The sequence below is a fragment of the Cebus imitator genome, unplaced genomic scaffold (assembly GCF_001604975.1).
Source record: "Cebus imitator isolate Cc_AM_T3 unplaced genomic scaffold, Cebus_imitator-1.0 Scaffold2, whole genome shotgun sequence".
NCBI classification, from domain to species: domain Eukaryota; kingdom Metazoa; phylum Chordata; class Mammalia; order Primates; family Cebidae; genus Cebus; species Cebus imitator.
The window spans coordinates 12771692-12794828 of NW_016107317.1; the positions used below are offsets into that span (position 1 = coordinate 12771692).

At 35.2% G+C, this 23137-nt stretch overlaps 1 protein-coding gene across 4 annotated transcripts in view; it reads right to left on the reverse strand.

Moving 5' to 3' along the window:
* TMEM117 (transmembrane protein 117) overlaps window positions 1-23137 on the reverse strand; it is a 530078-nt gene that overhangs the window by 178788 nt on the left and 328153 nt on the right. For all 4 annotated transcript variants that reach the window (XM_017529749.2, XM_017529762.2, XM_037738890.1 and 1 more), the window contains one exon: window positions 7803-7900. In XM_017529749.2, coding sequence (XP_017385238.1) covers window positions 7803-7900 — 98 coding nt within the window. The remainder of the gene's footprint in view (window positions 1-7802; window positions 7901-23137) is intronic.

The window sequence follows — 23137 nt, forward strand, 5'->3', positions numbered from 1 at the left end:
GAGTCTCACTCTGTCACCCAGGCTGTAGTAAAGTAGCACCATCTCGGCTCACTGCAACCTCCGCATCCCAAGTTCAAGCGATTCTCCTACCTCAGCCTCCCGAGTAGCTGCAGGTGTGCACCCATGCCCAGCCAATTTTTGTATTTTTAGTAGAGTTGGAGTTTCACCATGTTGGTCGGGCTGGTCTCAAACTCCTGAACTCAAGTGATCCACTAGCCTTGGCCTTTGAAAATGCTGGGATTATGGGCGTGAGCCACCGTGCTCAGCCTGGTTTGCTAGTACTTTTAAACAATTGTTGCCTCTTTGTTTATCAGGGTTTATGTTTCTTGTTCACTATTGCATTCTCAGTAGAAGGCCTAACACAATTGAAAGATATAAATATGAACAAATATCTAAATAAGGTAAGCACATATTTTTCTCTGATTTAATAGCAAAGCTTTGTCCAGCTTACACATAAAAACACTGGTTCCTCTTTGGTTTCTGGAATATGAGTCACTCATATGTCAAGCCATTATAATCAGGTTTTATTTAACCTTTGTGAGAAGGAACTGAGAGATTGACTCATCTGACCTGTGACACCTGCCTATAGATTCTACCTCTAGTTTGTCAGAAAACTTCCCGGGTATGAAAACAAACATCAAAGCATGACAACCTTCAATACAGCTAATGCATTTATCCCTTATTCTAGAAAGAAGGCACTCACAAAAGGAGCTCTGGACAGCAGGGGAAATGAAGAAAAAAGATATTCTGAAAACAAGAGCTGGCACTACGTAACCAGCACTGCTGAGGGGAATTCAGGCTGGATCTGGGCAATGGCAGCAGTCTAATCCCAGGAAGAGATTGCTCATCAATGGGGACTGTCACAGGTCTCAACTTCTCTCAGATAGACCCTCCCCTGCATGCTCCACCTCCCTGAGTTTTGAACCATGGCTCATAAAACAAATAATAATTCACTGTCACTTAATAATGATCCATGAGTTTCTGTGTGGAGGATGTGAAACTATCAGTTACTAATACTGTTACCAAAACTCTTGTGCCTGACGTTTCCCCTGATTCTTAGGTCTTTCTTATTAACTTACTGTATTATTATTATTATGTTACTCTCCATACCATATTTAATGTATATTAAGATAATAATAATTTGTTGATTTACTCTTGTCTGGTCAGAGGTAAACAACTAAGTTCCTTTTGTTAGACTTTAATAACTGTGATATTCAAAGCAGGAAAATTAACAGCTGCTACATTTGTTTCCCAGTTAAGAATTAAGGTAATTATAGTTAAAAGATACCCCATCCAAACCATTTCACTGGTAGAGAAAGTACTTTAAAAAATATACCACGTTGCTCATCCAAAAGAGAAAACATAAAACAATCCTTTCTATATATCAGAATGGAACAGAGTACACAGCTGCTGTACACAGACACACACGGCAACACACCATGAACATTTTGCTTTCCGGTTTCTCCTGGAGCTTCCAAGTCATCACAGACCACAGTTTTTACCAACCGCTTTGCCACTATAATACTCAAACACTATAATACTTGCCACAATAATACTCCAGTCTCCAGCATCAATTTCCTTGCGGTTTGCTGCCCAGCCCTTAATATACAAAATTCAGCTTTCTGTTACGGCAGCACCCCATTTCTAGGGATGATTTTCTGCAAACATCAGAATGGGTTATTTTTATGCTACAGTATCGAACAGTGCTTAAACGTCAGTGGATTGTTTCTCACTCAAACTACAAGTCTGCAGTGTTATCAAGAATGCTTATTTTACCCTGGTCATTCAGGGAATCTAAATGACAAGGGCTCCAGCTAGACACAAGCTTCCACAATTGTTATGAGAAAAGAGCTCCTTTCAGTTCATCTCACTGAATATTAAATGTTTCCACTTAGATATGGCACATGCCACTTTTATTCACATTTGCCTTGGTCAAAGCAAGTTATGTAATCAGAGGGGGCAGAAAGGTGAAATCCTCTTATATGTCTGGAAGGTGAAGAACCGGAGTAATTGTGGAGCCCTAATGACCATTAGATCTCTCAATCCCTTTTTCCACCAATTCCTCTACTAATCATAGAAGTCTGTTTTGCCTTATTTTTTTTTAAAGCTAAGCCTTTGGGAAATATCATCCTAAAATGCTTCCCTTCAAAAGCACACAAATTGTGTCTCTAGAGAGTACACAAATCAGGGGGATAGAAGCTAACATGAATATCATATTACTTGTTCTTTATGTAGCTGTTCTTTTACTTCAGACACAAGTCAGTGAAAATGGTTGTTGGTAGTGTCTCTGAAAAATAGAAGAGCATAAGGTATTCACATAGCATTTAGATTCTTAGATCTTTACTTTTTTTTAATTATCCAAAAGTCTAGGAAAAGGGCTTTGGAAGAGATCTATAAATATTCCACCCTTTTCCGTTTCAAATATAGCCAGTATTTAGTCTCCCCTACAATATGAAAGCCCAGGTGCTACAGCAGCCTCATCTTTGCAAAATTGCAGAAAGAAATAGGAACCATTTTCTTCGACACAGAGACACCTATCACTGAAAATTAAGGAAGAACTCAGCTACACAGCTGCAAACAATACAGTTTCTGACAGGTGTTTGTGAGTTAAAGCAGCTACAAGTAGGTAAGAGGTACATTTCTCAGAACAAAATTGCATATTGTACTGCTCAAACTGCCACGTATAGTCACATTGCAAGTTAAGAAAGATTTCCTTTGCATTTTTTTTTCTCCAGCATACATTTTTTTTCACACTAATCTCTTTTTCCTTAACTAAAACAAAATCAAAAGAAAATACTCCTTTTTGAGTAGGCAACACAAAGTATGTAAATACTGTGTTTTATTTAATCTAAAACCTTGCCAATGAGTTCTGTATTTTATCTCCTAGGGCTAAAAAACAAAACAAAACAAAACAAAACACCAAATGCCCTTTTTACTTGCTAAATCCCTTTTATGTGAAAAGTATGAACAAAAAGGAAGATTTCTTCACTTCCCACATCGTTTCTATATTCAACTTTTTCCATCAGATTTTCCTTTTTTAAAACCATGAATATTGTTGTGAAGATAATCTGAATGTATAGAAATGGATAAAATGGAAAAAAATTTAAAGTGGCATTTAAATTGTTCTTCAGTTAGCTTATGTAATGATTTAAAATACTACTTTTGAAATATAACAGTGAAAACAATTTTTCTAACATATTGCCTAATTATTAATAATTTTACAGAAACAAAGTGTGAATTTTAGTTTGCTCTCTATTTAAGAATATTATTTGACAGTGAGTAATTAAATTATCATTTTTACAACATTTAAACTATTCTTTAGAATACCCAATGAGCTATGTTATCACAGATGCTAAAAATAAACCCATTTGAGGCTGGGCACGGTGGATCATGCCTGTAATCCCAGCACTTTGGGAGGCCGAGGTGGGCGGATCACCCTTGGTCAGGAGTTCAAGACCTGCCTTGTCAACATGGCAAAACCCCATCTCTACTAAAAGCAAACACACACACACAAAAAGATAGCCTGGCATGGTGACACATGCCTGTAACCCCAGCTACTGGGGACACTGAGGCAGGAGAGTTGCTAGAACCCAGGAGGCAGAGGCTGCAGTGAGCTGAGATTGCATCACTGCACTCCAGCCTGGGCAACAGAGAGAGACTCTTGTCTCAAGAAAAAAAAAAAAAAGTTGGTAAGAGATTGGTGATATATAGACCTAAGTAATAATGTTCAAAGAAAAAAACATAGTAAGCTGCTTCAGGAAAAATCTAGCATGGATCTCTCTCTGAAACAGCAATCATGATTAAGAACAGCTAACGACAACAATCACAGGGGCCTGTAGATATTCTATGCATGGCTTACCCTTGCAAATAGTATACATGGGACCTTGATAACTAGTAGATAACAGTCATCAATCACCTGCCTTTGAAGGTACATGAAATCCGTTGTCATGCTGCTATGACGAAATATCTGAGATTGGGTAATTTATAAAGAAAAGAGTTTTAATTGACTCACAGTTCCACATGGCTGGGAAAGCTTCAGAAAACATACAATTACAGCCAAAAGGGAAACAAACATCCTTCTTCACATGGCAGCAGGAGAAAGAAGTGCCAAATGAAGGGGGAAAAGCCCCTTATAAAACCTTCAGATCTTGTGAGAACTCACTCACTATCAGGAGAACAGCAAAAGGGCAACCATCTCCAATGACTAAATTACCTCCCAGTGGGTATCTCCCATGACAAGTGGGGAATATGGGAACTACAATTCAAGATGAGATTTAGGTGGGGACATAGAGCAAGACCATATCAGTACACTAATAAGAAACATGTGTAAATATAATAAATAGATATTGTTTTAAGAGAGACCATCTATAAATACTTTTGATAATAGTTTATCTCCTTTCAAATTCTGATTTTTAAAAACCCTGTAGAGAATTTTGCAGGGAAGAGGGCTTCCAAGAATTGTATGTTCCTCTTTAACACCCTACCTAAAAAAGAATTAACATTAATCATTTGGAAATTGGCACACTGATGTATCCTTTGTTCTCCTAGAGGCAGTCCTAGTGTAATTAAAAACTAGGACTCTGGAGTCAGAGACCTACGCCTATAACAATAGCACCTATCTTACAGGATTGTTATGATTAAATAAATAAAGATATCGGATGTAAAGTCTTTGGCCTAGTGCCTCAAGCAAAACATACTATCAATAAATATTTCCTATAATCATTAAATTATATATTATTCAGAAAAGCTATATGGGAAGTTTACAAATAGGAAAAAAGATGGAGGTTAAATAGTACCATAAAAATAGTCCACACATGAAGATAAGGTGTGAATATGCATCTAAAAAATCATATTCATTTTCATAACAATATTGAAAAAATCCACTTTTGTTTACCTGTTAAGAATTGAGTTCAAAATGTCGTATATCTCCAGCAACATTTAATGGATAATGCTAAAGCACAAAAGATAACATAGAATGTATATTTTCCTCAAGTACTTAGTTTCTATGATTTGTGTAGCTTTTGCATTAAAAAAAAAAATCAACCTCCAGAATTAAATCCAAGAATAAACAGATTTTTTTTCCTCTTCTGTTTCAAAAGGCAGGTATGTACAGGATAATATATACCAACACCAGCTACAATCAATTACAGTAGTCCCCCCTTATCTGCTTGGAATGTGTTCCAAGACCTTCAGTGGATGCTTGAAGTCCTGGATAGTGTCAAACCCTATATATCCTACGCACGAACTTATTTTTCCTTCTTTACAATTGCAGGTATAGAAGATCCGTTCTTACTATATTTCTCAGCATACGATATTTAAACCTCACTGCATGATTTTTTTTCTTTCCTTATTAAGTAGAGAACTTTCACCTTTTCACTTAAAGGAAGCCATATGGCTTCTCTTCTGCTTATCCCCAAATTGCCAGCATCACTACTTTTGTGCTTGGGGACCGTCTCTAACTAAAATAAGGATCACTTGAACACAGCACTGCAATACCTTGACAATAGATCTGGTAAGTGAGATAGCTACTAAGTAACTTAAGGGCAGGTAGCATAGACATCATGGATAGACGCTAGAGAAAGAGATGACTGATGTCCTGGCAGGATATGAGTCTTCATCACACTACTCAGAACAGCGCACAATTCAAAACTTAGTTATGGTTTATTTCTGGAATATTCCATTTAATATTTTCAGACTATAGTCAACCAAAGCTAACGGAAACCATGGAAAACAAAACCATAGATAAGGGGGAAATGCTGTAGAACATTTATAAGTGTTAGTTTATATAACTTTTCATGGGATTATATAATTATTCCATTGTCTATTATACCACGTGGAATCACTGTGCTTGGGGAGTGTGCCACAGCCATGTGAAAGTGCCCTTCTTGCTGCCTCTCCATTCCTTTTTGTTTGAACTTGTTGACATAAACATAAATAACGGTGACTCCACAAAGTTCCATAAGACATGGATTGTTTTCTAATTGCAAGGATTGGGCTGGAGCGCTAAAGGGAATTACATAAAGAAGAAATGCCAATGTAGCAGATGTGATTTATAAAGAGGCTCCTTTTCTGTATCACTTCTCAGAGCAAAATCATATCCTGTCAAATATACTAGGCAATTTAGTATTTACAGGAGACAGTTTTATAGATCAGATTTTACTGGTGAAAATTACAGCTTCTTTTTGCTGAGTCAAATACCCACCTCTGGTCAAATCTTAAGTGTACTGCTATATTAGCAAAACTTCTCTTTTATAAATGTGAATATACAACAATATATAAAAAGAAATTAATTCATAAAATAATTAGGCTAATTTTTTAAAATTGTACTTCAAGTACTGGGGTACATGTGCAGATCTTGTAGGATTGTTGCATGGGTACACACACGCCATGGTGGTTTGCTGTCTCCATCCCCCTGTCATCTACATCAGGCATTTCTCACAAAAGTATCCCTCCCCAACCTCCCCACTCCCTGATGTCCCTCTCCTAGCTCCCAACACCCAACAGACCCCACTGTGTGACATTCCCCTCCCTGTGCCCATGTGTTCTCATTGTTCAACACCTGCCTATGAGTGAGAACATGTGGTGCTTGCTTTTCTGTTCTTGTGTCAGTTTGCTGAGAATGATGGTTTCCAGATTCATCCATGTCCCTACAAAGGAAATGAGCTCAACCTTTTTATGGCTGCATAGTATTCCCTGGTATATATGTGCCACATTTTCTTTGTCTACCAGAGGTACAAAGAGGAGCTGGTACCATTCCTTTTGAAACTATTCCAAACAATACTAAAAGAGGGAATCCTCCCTAACTCATTTTATGAGACGCACATCACCCTGATAACAAAACCTGGCAGAGACAAAACTAAAAAAGAAAACTTCAGGCCAACATCCATGATGAACATAGATACAAAAATCTTTAATAAAATACTGCCAAACTGAATGCAACAGCACATGAAAAAGCTTATCCATCACGATCAAGTAGGCTTCCTCCTGGGGATGCAAGGCTGGCTCAACACATGCAAATCTATAAACGTAATCCATCACATAAACAGAATCAAAGACAAAAACCACATGATCATCTCAATAGATGCAGAGAAGACCTTCGAAAAAATTCAACAGCCCTTTATGCTAACAACCCTCAATAAGCTAGGTATCAATGGAACGTATCTCAAAATAATAAAAGCTATTTACAACAAACCCACAGCCAATATCATACTGAATGGGCAAACTCTGGAAGCATTCCCTTTGAAAACTGGCACTGGACAAGGATGCCCTCTCTTGCCATTCCTATTCAATATAGTATTGGAAATTCTAGCTAGAGCAATTAGGCAAGAAAAAGAAATAAAGGTATTCAATTGGGAAAAGAGGAAGTCAAATGGTCTCTATTTGCATTTGACATGACTATATATTTAGAAGACCCCATCGTCTCAGTCCAAAATCTCCTTTAGCAGATAGGCAGCCTCAGCAAAGTCTCAGGATACAAAATCAATGTGCAGAAATCACAAGCATTCCTATACACCAATAACAGCCAGAGAGCCAAATCATGAGTGAACTCCTATTCACAATTGCTACAAAGAGAATAAAATACCCAGGAATACAACTAACAAAGGGTGTGAAGGACTTCTTCCATGAGAACTACAAACCACTGCTCAAGGATACTGGTTTTAATGGAGCATAGTAATCACCAAAAATTTCCCTTTAGATAGAATTCTATATCTCTAAGGAAAATTACACCCAACTCAAATCCTAAAGGATTCACTAAAGTGAATGAGGCAATGCAGAAATAAATAAGTGAAACAATTTCCTACCAGAATAAAGTGATCCTAACATTTCCTTTCTTCCAGAAAGCTCTTGCTGATTTTCCCCAGTCAGGATAAGGTTTGTCCTGAAGCATCATATCAGTGACCTGAAGCAATGAAAGAAACTTATTTAGCATGTTCAGAAATCTTAAAATCAGATTTAGCTACAAGCCTACAATTTATATTCTATTGAGAATAAAATAAGTGCACATTTTAACATTATAATATATGCAGAAATAAAAATTAGGATATACTTCATTCAATTAAAAACTTTAATAGTTTATTTGACTGTACATACTGAATAAATATATGTAAAGTCACTCAACATGTTAGATATTACGATTTTTTAAAAATTAAGATTACCTTATATAAGCAGGTAACTTTCAATATTAAAATCACCACAGAAACGAAGCATATGTAACAAAATACTATATTCTTTTAAAGTTTGTCTAAATCAGAAACTCCGAATTGAAGTATGTCCTGATGTCTAGATTTTTAGTGACATTATTAATCAAAATATTATCTTCTCCTTTTCTCTTCCTTACTTCTTCAAGTATGTGTGTGGTAAAGTACTTGTACCCAGTTTCATGGCATATTTATTCTAATTAGCTAGCATTCTCTCACCCGCAATTCTACGCCTTCATCTAAAAATGTTCTTCCTCTTTTCCCACCTGCACAGATTCTGCCCATCTTCTGAGGCCTAAGTCATATTACTATTGTGATGTCTTCACTGTTCTCCCCAACTTATAGAAAACTTGTGGTTCTTGACCCATCCTTCTCATGTCATGTATCACTTTCTAACTTCTCTTTTACTTACTTATATACTTTTTTCTCTCTTCACTAGGCTTTGAAATTGACAGTGAAGATCTTTATATCCCTCCTAATGTCAAAAAGATTTTTATATACTAGGCCAAAATATTTGCTCAAAGAAGAAATGATAACATAAATTAAGATATAAATGCCAGTTTTTAAAGATCCATTAACAAAGTACATTGCTTATTAACCACATCACATATTAATGGTTTCAGCAGAAGCCCAAAGTATTATAAATAGTTAATCTATTAGAAAGGTATTTAAAAAATCCAAAGGGGATCTAGAATAAATTTCCTTAAAGTGTTACATAAATGTGTGTGTATATTATACATGCACACATTTTTCCCATTTCCAGCCTTTCCTTCAAGAGAAGAGAACATTATTCCACTATTTATGATTTTAACTAATGTTCAAACCCAGACAAGATAGATTCAAATTAAGAAAACAGAAATGAAATGAGATTTACTGCATTGAATAAGGGAATATTTTCATCACCCACTAAAATAATTTTTTCTCTTGCCCTTAAACCTTTATCATTGCATTTAAGTGTAGCTTTCAGCAGTAGCCTTGAAATGGGTGATATTTAATTGTTTATGATGAAAGATTGTGATTCAGTGGAGAGTCCTTTTAGATTAGTGACCCCTTCAATAGTACTGGACTTCCTGTGGAAGGCACATCCATTCTCAAGCAGGGGCATCCAAAAATGGTCTCTGGAAACATTCACTGGCATGTCAGTGCTTCACATGGTTACTTAGGTGACACAATCAGAATGGTGGATAAGGAGCCTAGTTTCCAGGAAAGATCTGATTTTAATTCTTTATATTATTTCTAAATGTCATTTCTAGGAATAGAGTTCCCAAGATTCTCTTGGTTGGTGCGAACCAGAGTTAGTCCATTCCCCTTCACTGAGTAACACTACAGATTTATGTAGGCTCTATTTAACTTATGGCCTACAATAATTTTACATGATGTGGCTTCATTGTTGAATCAGAAAAGATTCAACAATCATGCGTGGTTTTAATGTAAACTTTCAGTTCATTTATTTAAACTTTCACTTTATAAATGTGAATGTAACTCATATTAAGAATTCAAAAAGGAAAACATTTTTTACTTATTTTTAAAAGGAAACTAGTTAATTGATGGTTTTTTCATCTGTATATTTTCTTCTTGATCCTTTAAAATTACAGGATTATATTTTCTCACTCAAACTAATGCCCATGGATTGTATTTTCCATCAAAATGATTCATGGCACTTATAAAAATGAGTAAAGGGAAGACGAAAAGATAAAAATTAATCATTAATCAAGTGAATTACATTTTACTGAAAAAAAGAATAAAAGTGAAAATAGAGAAATTTAAATCTCATGTACTCTTAGGTATAAAAAGAGTTCTATATCATAACTCCTCTTGAGGAAAGCCACTTTTCCTTTATAATCTTCTTTACTTACAGGTCTAGTGTCAAATATTTTAACAAAACCTAAAGGTTACATGGATAAGTATGCAGATAAATATTTCTTGTTACACCAGACTTTTAAAAGATTTAATTAATTCTCTTCAGCAATATTTATTCTGTTCCAGAAAGAATCAACACGGTAATAAATATTTCCAAGGGACAGAATGATTACTGGGTGGGTTTTATTTAATTTTCAATGTTTTCTCCAGGGCACTTTCTGGGAAATGCTTATTATGTTTTCTAGAAGGAGGCAATCTGCTGCTGTATGACCAATTATTACAGCTGCATGTTTTATAAAAATGACATTCTAGAATAAAGCATTTTCTCAGGAAAATGGCGAGATGAAGCAAAAAACATTCTTTCTGATGCCAGGCAGCTGATCTCTGTCACCTCCAGCTCCAACTCTTTAAGTCATATCATCAGATCAATGTCAGGTCACTTGCAGCTAAATTGGCAGAAGCACAGACAGTCATTAAAGGGATGCATTCCATAAAGAAAAATCCAATTACGTCCTGCATTAGAGAAATCAAATTCATTTCTGGTGTTGGTCAAGGACAGCCTTTGTGGGAAAAGATGCAGGAAAGGGAGACTAAAGACAATGCAACGAGGTTTCTGTGTAGCATTAATACACAAAACCTGTGAATGCTTCTCTCACAGGCAGGTATTAGAATTTGAAATTGCAAGTCTTTCTATGCTGGGAGAAATTTGCTTAACTCTTTGAGTCTCACAATCCTTCCCTTCCTCTTTCCTCTCTACTAGGTCTATCAGAACCTCATTATGGCACTCACCACATCATGGCTTGTCAGATAATCTTTTTCAGTAGAATACAACTTATTTTAGAACACAGATATTGTGCAATCTGAGCAAAAACATGAATTTTGAGGTTTAAAAGTCAGTAAATGATTGTAAAATTTTTATCTCTACAGGAATATAGGTGAAATCTTTGCTTCTCTGTGAGGTGAGCCTATGTGGTGCCAGGTAATAACAGCATGAAAATAGCAATGATGACAATTATACTTCACATTTATTATACAGCTTCATAGATTACAAAGGTCTTAATGGATTTTTCTTATTAACCATCACAGCAACTTTGTACAATAAGTCATTATTTTCCACCTTTCAGCAAGGGAGGAAGAGAAGTCAATGAGGTTAAATAACAGAGCAAGGTCGCACACCTATTATACCATTATGTACGCTATTTCCAGAGCCAGCCTGCCTGGGTTCTAACACCAAATTTATCTCTTAGTAGTCTTCTTTTTTTAATTTAGGGCAAGGTAATTGACACCTCTGTGTCTTGGTTTCTTATTAATCATCTATGATCACACAGTACATATATATTAGCAGGTGATATAATAATTATGGGTGTGTTATTGTTCGTATCTGAGATTTCTATCCAATCACTTTGCTTCATATCAGTAACACATTACACAAATGAATTTAGAGTCAAAGGACTTGTTTCTATAAAGATAAGACTACCACACACTGAGCTATTAGAAAATGATAAAGACATAATTTAATGTTAAAGTATGATACAGTCTATAATTGTTGTGAAAAATCAAAGGAAAGGAGGTTACTAAGGGCTGCAGTCATCTAAGGCTTCATAAAATATTTGTGTGACATAACTGAGTATTAACTGACATTTTGTATGATTCTCTAGTTTTGCCAGTCTTATCTTCTTAGCCTGATTACAAGCTAATTCCCATGCAGATAGTACATATACTATATCTAAAGTTATATTTGATATAGTTGTATGCTAAGCATGTGATATTTGTGTAAAATATTCATTGATTAGGGATACTAGGCCAAAATATAAAAATAACCATGGCCACTAAGAGTGGGGTATCATTTATGATAAACGAGTGTTAGTCTGTCAATAAACAAGCATATACATAAAGAATATTAATGAACATAATAGATAAAATTGTATTTGATGGTATGTCATTTTGTTTCTTTCTGCTTAACAATATATTCACATCACTCAGTATCAGCACATATAAAGCTGTTTAGATAGTTTCCTCTTGCTTTAGTCTCCATCATGCCTTTTAAAAAATTTTTTCAACTATTTATTTTAGGTTCAGGGAGTACATGTGCAGGTTTGTTGCATGGGTAGATTGTGTATCACTAGAGTTTGGTGTACAAAAGATTTCATGACCCAGGTAGTGAGCATAGCATCTGATAGGTAGGTTTTTAATCCACACCCTCCTCTCACTCTCCCCACTCAAGTATCCCCTTGTGTCTGTTGTTCCCATCATTGTGCCTATGTATATTCAATATTTAGCTCCCACTTATAAGCGAGAATGTGCAGTATTTGGTTTTCTAGTCCTTTATTAATTTGCTTAGGATAATGGTCTCCAGCTGCATCCATGTTGCTGCAAAGGACACGATTTCATTATTTTTTATGGCTGCATAGTACTTTACTATATTTTCTTTATCCAGTCCACCACTGATAGGCATTTAGGTTGATTTCACATCTTTGCTATTGTGAATAGTGCTATAATAAACATCCATGTCCATTTGCCTTTATGGTACAACAATTTATATCCTGTAGGCATATGCCAAGGAATAGGATTGGTAGGTCAAATAGTAGTTCTATTTTAAGTGCTTTGTGAAATCTCCAAACGGCTTTTCACAGTGGCTGAACTCATTTACACTCCCACCAGCAAGGTATAAGCAATCATTTTTCTCTGCAACATAGCTGGCATCTGTCATTTTTTTTTTTAAATAATAGCCATTTTAACTGGTATGAGATGGTATCTCATTGTGGTTTGATTTGCACTTCTCTATTGATTAGTCATGTTGAGCATTTTTTTTCTTATGCTTGTTGGCCATATGTATGTCTTTTTTTGATAAGTGTCTGTTCGTGTCTTTTGCCCATTTTTCAATGGGATTATTTGTTTTTTGCTTGTTGATTTATTTAAGTTCCCTATACATTCTGGCTATTAGACCTTTGTCAGATGGATAGTTTGCAAATATTTTGTCCTATTCTGTAGTGTATTCACCTGTTCTCCTACTGCTAATAAAGACATACCTGAGATTGGTTAATTTATAAAGGAAGAGGCTATGGACTCACAGTTCCACATGGCTGGAGAGGCCTCACAATCATGGCAGAAGGCAAAGGAGAAGCAAAAGCACGACTTACATAATAACAAACAAGAAAGCATGTGCAGGGGAACTCCCATTTATAAAACCATTAGATCTTGTGCAATTTATTCACTACCACAAGAACAATATGGAAGAAACTGCCCTTATGATTAAATTAACCCCACGGCACCTCCTTGACATGTGGGGATTATTATAATTCAAGGTGAAATTTGGGTGGGCACATAGCCAAATCATATCATGTAGGTTGTTCATTTACTCTGTTGATAGTTTCTTTTGCTGGGCAGAAGCTCTTTTGTTTAATTAGGTCTCACATGACAATTTTTGTTTTTGTTGCAATTGCTTGCGGAGACTTCATAAAATTGTTGTCAATGCCTATGTTCAGAATGATGTTTCCTAGATTTTCTTCTAGGGTTTTTATAGTTTTAGATCTTACATTTAAGTATTTACTCCATATTGAGTTGATTTTTGTGTATGGTGAAAGGAAAGGGCCAGTTTCATTCTCTTGCATATGGCTAGCCAGTTATCCCAGCACCATTTATTGAATAGGGAGTCCCTTCTCCATTGCTTATTATTATCAATTTTGTTGAAGATCAGATGGTTGTATGTGTATGTATTTATTTCTAGGTTCTCTAACCTGATCCATTAGTCTCTGTTTGTTTTTGTACCAATATTATGCTGTCGTGGTTACTGTAGGTTTGTAGTGTAGTTTGAGGTCAGGTGGTGGATTTTCCTATTATTTTCTTCCTCTTCTCTTCTTAGCAACAAAATTCTTATGCTAGTTCCTTTGGGACTGTTTGACATATGAATGATGTGAGTTTTTTTCTGGACTTGCTCTATCCAAGAGGCTCATGTTGAAAGGTGGCAAGACTCACTCAGCCAGCGCACCCTACCTGCATTGTGCCAGGGCTTTCAGAGTCTGGCGCCTACCTTGAAGAATAAATCCATTTATTGGATCACACGAACAGAATTAAAAAGTGACCACATGATCACCTCAAAAGATGCAGAAATGGCTTTTGATAAAATTCAACATATCTTCCTGTTAAAAACGTTCAACAAACTAGGCATCAAAGAACCATCATACCTTTTTGTGTGTATCATAAAGGAAATAAAAAGGTATGACAGTTTTGAAGAACTGTCCTTTACCATCTTTGCATTGATCAGTAACCATTATGTTTTCTCTTTTCATTGTCTTGAAACATAGTTGACTTAGCATTCAGGAACCCTCCATTACAGACTGTGATTCAGAGTTAGATATGTCACTTAGTCTTAATATAAAGTTAGCATATTTGATTCTTGTTCTCTGTGTTCTTTTGGTTGAGTGCCAAAACCTCTCTATTTTAAAACAAAATTTCTGAATTGTTATTTAAAGTGATAAGAGGCTCATTTACAATGACACAGATTTTTGGCAATTTTGAGCATATATCACCCAAAATAATTAGTATATCTGTGATAGACTTGTTTCCTTTTTTAACTGTATCCATCAGATGACCTAATAACATTCAAAGCCAGTTTTTAATTAACAATGTTTTCTATTAATGTCTTCTGCAAATACAACTTTGTTCAAAATAAAATAAATGTAATATGAGATTCTGTAGGAATCTGAACATAAAACCGTTTCAGCTCTTTTGAGATATAATTTTGAAGAAGGCTTTGTTTAATATTCAGTATGTATCGTAAACATTTGGTTTATCTGACAACCTACCTTTATGACATAAATGAAACATGAAAAGTATTTCATAAATAGAATGCTAAGTATTCTTTAACTGCATTTAGTAGGTAGAATTTTCATCTCTTCTCTTGAAGATAATAGTAATACCATGGTCTCACATTGGTAGTGTCTCCCATCCCATGAAAATTGCAGCAAAATATGCCACCAGAAACAGGATTTTCATAGATTTCCCTAATTATTTTTTAAATACTTGGATAAATGTCCTGGTATAATTGTTATCATGGCCAACATTCTTTTAGTTCCTTGTACAACTAAGAAAGTTAATTGAGGCAATTAGGGAAGAATTGCTCCATCACTGAAATATTATTTTCCTGACTTGGTTGATATCATTTTATTCAATTTCATTGAAGAAATTGCGGTCATATGTTGGTCAGTATATTATGGTCATATAGTGGTTCACATCAGGAATAATTCTTTAGCTGAAATTATAAGCAAGTATTTGGTACTTTCTCAGCATGCACAGCCAATACATGCCAAGCTTTCAATATTAAAGAAACCCATAATTTAACATATGCTTTGAAATTTCCTATGGTGGTTCATTCAGTGACAGGATGGAAACATACTAAATTTCTTTTAATTTGTAAAAGCAGATTAAATGTTTGAGAACTTTTCTTGGCCATGGAATATGGTTCAGGAAATATTGATTTACCCGTAGCCAAAGGCAACATCAAAATGAGAACATCTTCACATACACAGGCCAAGAGGAAAGCTCTTTATCATGATGAAGGACACGAGCACTGACTAGGAGTTACGAGACATTGGTTACCAACCAGAAAATATCAAAATTTAAATTAGAGAGGGGGCGAGGTGAACAATAGGGCTCCAACTTCAAGTTGTTCACTTTACTTCTCTGCTTCTGAGCATATTGATATAAAATTCTAAATGCACTGCAGTCATATTTCCCAAAGTTTCTTTCAACATCATCATAACTGTAGTATGAAAAATGACTCAATTTTTAAAAAATATTTGACTGCTTACAACTTTTAAGCCTCACCCCTCCTTCTTTTCTTCCTGCCTGACACTTGACAAAGCTGATAAGGAAGCTATGGTGCCCCTTCCTTTGGTACCAACAGGAAGTTTAAACCATGTATGGAAACCTCCACCCTGGCTTCACTCCAAGTACACCATAAAAATCCCAAGCCAGTTGCCTTTCTTGGCTCTAGCTCCAGTCATTTTCAGAATTGCTTGGGAGCCTCCATGCTCTTCTGAAAAAGCCTCATTACTTACAAGGTAAATATTTTTATACCCTTTTAGGGTAAATCCGACATCATCAATCCCAATGTCTGAACAAATTTGGGGTGTGCATCCATCTTATGTGTGCAGAATGTTAACAACAGTAATAAACCCAACATCATCATGACAGGTAAAAAGTTTCTGGTTAATTTTTCTCATTTATTATTTGAGGTCCTAACTTTTCTTATGGAACAGTCAATAAAAGCATCCTATGTTGTGGCCCTGCTTTGTTGGTAATTTTGCATCCATTGTAGCATAGCATTATTTTCTTATGCACTGTCTTAAATGACTATGAGATGGAAACAAAGCCTAAATTTCATGTTTTTGACACTATGGAAATACTGTACTGTACAGTACATATGTATGTAGCTTTGCCCTCCTTTTGCTGCCCTTCCTGTTCCAACCATTCACAGAACATCACATACACAGATATACGTATATAATCCATCTTACAACATCATTTCCAACTGAGACAAAGAACAGCCCAAAGGCTAACCAGAAAGGATTATGCATACTCACTGAGGAACATTAGCCAAGAACACAATTAAGTAAATGGAAACTGTGGATGAAAGTTTCTTAAATCACCTAGTGATGACTTGAACAAATTGCCACAAGAAGTATCTTAAAATCACTGGTAAACATCTACTGATGAACATTAAACCTGGAATGTATTCTACAGCTATTTAGAAGCACAACCAGGATTTCATAATGCATAAATATTAATGAGCCTGCTTATTATCTCCAATGATAGCCTGCACTGCTTTTGTGATATATTGCACCTTATTGCTGGATCCCTGCTGATTTACAATGAGTGATAGACTGTTTTATTATTAAGTAAGGAAATTGGGCATGTCTCAGAATATAGACACATTTAGAGAAAGACACCGGAGTCATCTAAATACAGAAATATACACAATCAAAAAGCATATTTCCAGGAAAGTTCTGCAGAGTTTCAAAAATTGTGCTAACAAATACAAAGTAAATATGATGTGCCACAGTATGATTTGCTTTCTATCACATTGAATTGTAATTTAGAATAAATTGAAAAAAATGAGAATTATCACTAGTTGTGCTGAGCAATAGGCCAGCAGAAAAAAAATTTACACCTTCTTCTGGCATGCTATTCCTTATGGGTGGCTAAATTATCAAACAATATTAGCCCAATATTATATAGTTCAGCATTTATTTTTGCCTGAAAGAATCAGTAGCCTTCAGGGTGCATAACTTCTCTCTTTCTTAACATGGATAACTGATCATTACTAGAGAAGGTAATTATGAACAATATACCATAATATAATGATTCTGAAAATGTATACAGGGATGGAGGGCTAATAGAAAAAAAAAAAGGATGTTTTCAGAAATGTGATCACAAAAAATATTATCCACAAAGGAGCCCTTGGAACACAAAAAAGCAAATATTTTCTCAAAAGGAAAATAAATCTTATCTTAAAGATTCTCAGTATTTCAGTTTTCTAAATGAAATGTCTACTACATGCTATCCCTAATCATGGAGCCTAAGGACTTGCCTCTGTCTCCCAGGTCCAGCACCACTGGTAGCCTGCCATATTGTTTGCATAATATCATTTATCAAAATGGTTAAGCCAACTCTTTATGGTGACAAACCCAAATCTGTAGGCTAGTGCGGGGAAGATAACTTCAACTGGCTTGATGTTTGTTTCTAATGTTAGGAAATGGCAAGTCCAAGAAAAGACTGATAAGTCAACCATCTGACATAACCATAACCATTTTCAGAATTTGAGAGATTAAAAAGTAAGGGAACTATCCTGTAACATGGCTTATAAGTTTGTGTAAGCATTGTTTCTATTATTTTATTGTCCCTTGAAAACAGATATAATGTTATAGACTGAGTGTTTGAGTGATATTCATAATAGAAAACTTTGAAATTTAAAAGCAATAACTTAAATGCGTACTGTTGTAAAAAGAAATCCTACTTAGCATTCAGTGTCTAAAAATAAAGTCAAATACTTTTATTTTAAATATAAGTGAAATATTTTCTTTTGGACATATTTTTAAGATTACACCAAGTAAAAGTGTTTTAGTCAAACCATTTCATTTTCTGCATTTTGTTAATATATCAGATATAATTACATATGTGAGATGCTTTCATTTTACTTTTCTGAGATTTTTTCTATATTGAAGCGTATGGTTATATCTGACCTCTGCTGCACCTCTGTTGATAGTTTATTTTTTTCACATGGTTCATTTGTACTCTTTTAATCTTGATTAATCTTATATTTGTTAGTTTTATTAGCTTTTCAGATAACAAATTTTATATATTTTAATCCTCTCTATAGTACCTTTATTTTTATTAATTCTGCTTATATCTTTATTTACTTCCTAATGTATTTTTGACTGATTTGCCCATTCTTTTGTTTTTCTAAATTCTTAATGCTAAATGCTTACTCTATTCATTTTTAGTGCCTTTTCTTTTCTACCATAAGCACTATAATGGTGGATTTAACAATTAGCAAATTCTGTCAACTTATTCTTTTCTTTTTTTTTTTTTTTTGAAAGAGATATGGTTTTGTTCTGTTGCCCAGGCTGGAATGCAGTGGTAAAAATCATAGCTCACTGCAGCCTCAAACTCCTGGGCTTAAGCGATACTTCCACCTCTGTCTCCCAAGTCGCTTGGACTGCAAGTGTGTGCCACCATGCCCAGTTATTTATTTATTTATGTATTTATTTTAGAGACAGGGTCTTGCTATGTTGCAAAGACTGGTCTTGACTTCTGGCCTCAAGTGATCCTACTGCCTCAGCCTCCCCCATAGTTGAGATTACAGGCACAAGCCACCACATCGAGCCTAATTTATTCTTTAAAAATTTTGAAAGTATGCTATATGGTACATACAAGTTTAAAATTGTCACCTGTTCATTATGTAGTATCTCTTTTTAATTCTAAAAATGCTTTGTTTTCTGTCAAAAGTCTATTTTGCTAGATAGCAATATCAACTTTGTTTTAGGTCGTATTTTCCTGATATATGTTTTCTAGGCATTCACTTACAAATGTTCTGTTACTTTACATTTTAAACATGACTCTGAGGACAGTATATGGGAGATAAAATTCTGAGAATGACCTCCTATGACCCTTGCTCTAGTGTAATTCCCTTCCCTTCAGTTCTGGGTGGAATATGTGACTATAATGAGTAGCAAAAGAAAGATCTTTGGGAGGTCCTAATTTAATCATATGTGCCCTTTAAAAGCAGTAGAAGTCAGTGATATTGGAAGCTAGAGAGAGATTCAATGCAGGGATAGTCTCCTTTGTTGACATGGACGAGACCATTTAAAAAGACCTAGGATGGCCAGAGTTATTTCCAGAAAGGAAACAGGGATCTCAGCCCTATATGCAAAAGGAATTGAATTGTGCCAACAAGCTGAATGAGCTCGGAATCAGGTTCTTCCCTGGCTCCTCCAGGAAAGAGCCAAGTCTGGCCAATACTTGATTTCCGATTTGCAAGAACGTAAGCAGAAAACCCAGTGAAGCCCACACAGACTTTTGACCTACAGAACAGTGAGCTATCAAATGTATCTTTTTTAATGCTGTAAAGTTTATGGTAACTTGTAATGCAGCAGTCGAAAACTAATACACAGCATATAGATGAAAATGTTTTAAGCTAGCCTGTTAATCTTTGCTCTTTAACAGAAAAATTACATTAATTGTGCTAATACAATTTATTTCTACCACTTCATTTTACATCCACATTTCCTAAAACTTTTCTTTGTGCTTTCTTTCAGATTGAAGGAGATTTTGTTTTATTTTTGACAGGGTCTTTCTCTGTCACCCAGGCTGGACTGCAGTGGCTCAATCTAGGCTCACTGCAACCTCTGCCTCTTGGGCTCAAGTGACCCTCCTGCCTCAGCCTCCTAAATAGCTGGGACTACAGGTGTGTGTCATACCACCATGCCTGAATAACATTTGTAGTTTTTGTAGAGACAGGGTTTGCCCATGTTGCCCAGTCTGTTCTCGAACTCCTGAGCTCAAACAATCTGCCTGCCTCAGCCTCCCAAATTGCTGGAATTACAGGCTGGGATAAAGTGGCTAAAGTGCTGAGATTATACCACACCCAGCTCTGAGGTTTTATTTTCATTTCATTTCTTCTTTTCTTCTATATTGGCCTAGATTTCTATTCACTAGGATGTTGTCCTAGAATTTTCACTGTGCATACTTAAATTGCCAAAGCTGAACAAATCAATATCACCATTCTACTCCCGCTAATTCAAAAAATTTGTGATAATTTAACTCTCATACCTCCTTTCCAACTTTTATGTAATTTTTTCCAGAATTTCAGTTCCATTTGACTTTTATTAACACTTGCTTATTTTTCAGAAAGAAATCATTATGGTGGCTGTTTAATACAGTAAATGTTTGCTTACATTTAAAAACATATTAAACATATTCTCTATCTTTGTCTGATATGTGCTTTAACCCAACAACCGAACTTTTCATTTCAATCATTTAAAATTTTTATTCCTAAAAGTTCTGTTTGGGTCATTTTCAAATGGTTCAGTCTTTCATTCCTCACTTATATTTTCAACTTCCTTTTATTTGCATATATTATTTCACGTACTATATAGATAATTCTAATAATTAAAATCTGTGTGGGTCTGATTCTGCTAGTTGTATTTACTGCTGTTTCTCATGCCATTTGTTTCTTTGTGTGTTTTATAATTTTTGATTATGCAGTCATTTTATCAGCAATTTATTTGTGGAGATATTTTAAGAACTGATTGATGTGTTCCCTCAGAAAGAATTTTTGCTTGGTTCTGTGAAGGGCCTAAGGTAACTTCCAACCTAGGATCTCTCCAAAATAATTTTTTACGTGGCATTTTCTAAGCCTACAGGTAGTGAGTCTTTGGGCTATCAATTCACTTGAGGAACAGAATATTATGAATTCTCAGGGAAGAATGTTTCCATCTCTCTAGGACCTCTGACAGGACAACAAAGTTTCCAAAGTACCTTTCTATTTAGGATAGTTTTATTTTTTTTCAGTGAGAGTGTAGTTATTCATGGTCCCTACCCTTATATTGGTTGTTTCTGATTTGACAACATACTTTGTCTGAGTCCTTGGGTTTTGTTTCACATGAGTGAAAAAAACAAGTGCTCTAAGTCACTAGCATTGGCAGATCCCCTCGAGCCAGCCACATACCACTCGTTACCTCTCTGGGTTTGAGTCACACTTTATTTTGGTCTCTGAAGATATCCTTTACATTTGTACAAAAAACTATGGTTTTGAAAAGATTGATGTTTTTATTATCTGTTTTATTTTTAAAAATTATATAGCCAGGGTTTTTTGTATTGAGAAATTTTTGCTGTTGCTTATCCCTGGTTATCTCGCCCACTATATTTTCAGGAACAGTTCAATTGTCCATACTCTTTCTCTCACCCTCATTTTATCATTGTAGAACACCAGATGTTTTAACAAAGAATTCAAGTTTCCATCATTAGTCCTAGAAAGACATGCTTAAGGTCCAGAAAGAATTTATTAATCAAGATACTTAATGACTTTTCAAAGGTACACAGCCAAATAAACCCTATAGATTCTAAGTCTGGTTATACTTGAAAAGTGTCTACCCTCCCAACACACACCTCACTTCTACCTTTCCTTCTCTGAAGCAAGGAACGGCTAATCAAGTTTTCACTTTGTACCTCTGAGGACCTACAATATGTTGACTGACAACTAGTTAACAAATTTTTCCATGCCAGACATTATTATGTTCCCAATTTTATAGAACAGGAACATATAACCATACAGCTTGGAGAGGCTTGACAGCTGGCTCAGTGTCACAGTACATCAGAGTCAGGACACAGATTAAATGTAATCCAGCCTGATCTCAAATTCCAAGCTCTTAGCCAATGGACTATGTGTCTACCTCACTAATGTTAACAATATTTAATGAAGTAATATTTTTCAAACTAATTATTTTATATTTTCAGATTTTTTAAATCATTTATTCAATACATTCAACTAACACTTCACCTACATTAAAGATACAAGTCCTCTTTTCAGCTCAGTCTATTTTGATATGTAATTTGTATGTTGTACATTAAATTGGTTCACAACATTTTCAATACTTTACTTTTCATTTGCCTCTTTTGCAAAGATAGCTTGACAAGCTCATAGTTTATTTCCACATTATTTTGCTTTCTTGTTTTTCCATTACACTGACTTAAACATTTAAAGTCAAGATCTGAGATTTATGTGTCATATAATTTTTTCTGATGCTTAACCCCAGTAGCTTATCTCCTTATGTGCAACATAATTTATAATTTAATCTTCACTTACACTAGCAAAGTGAAATGCTGATCACAATTCATGTAGTCATATACTTTATAAAAGGCAAATTAACAGAAAATATAAATATATTTATATATGAAGATTAGATTGAGAAGAAATAAAATGCATTGAATTGTTTTTACAGACTATCTAAATAAGGCAATATTCAAATAATCAGTGATTCATACGTTTCGGAAATTGGAAACTAGACATGAATCCTTTAAAAGTTTAGGGTGAAATACATGAAAAAAAGGTAAAGTAAGAAATACTTAGAAGAAATAATGGTTTTGGCTATTGTGAATACTGCTTAATAAACATGAGAGTGTGATTATCTTTCCAACATGCTTATTTTGTTTCCTTTTGATAAATACAAGTAGTGAGATCACTGGATCAGATGGTAGTTCTATTTATAATTTATTGAAAAACCTCCAGGCCAGGTACTATGGCTGACTCCTGCAATTCCAGCACTTTGGGAGACCAAGGAGGGCAGATCATGAGGTCAGGAGTTTGAGACCATCCTGGCTAACACAGTGAAATGTGAAACCCATTTCTACTAAAAACGCAAAAAATTAGCCAGGTGTGGTGGCACGCACTTGTAGTCCCAGCTCCTCAGAAGGCTGAGGCAGGAGAATTGCTTGAACATGGGAAGTGGAAGTTGCAGTGAGACAAGGTTGCATCACTGCACTAGGGCGACAGAGCAAGACTCTGACTCAAAAAAAAA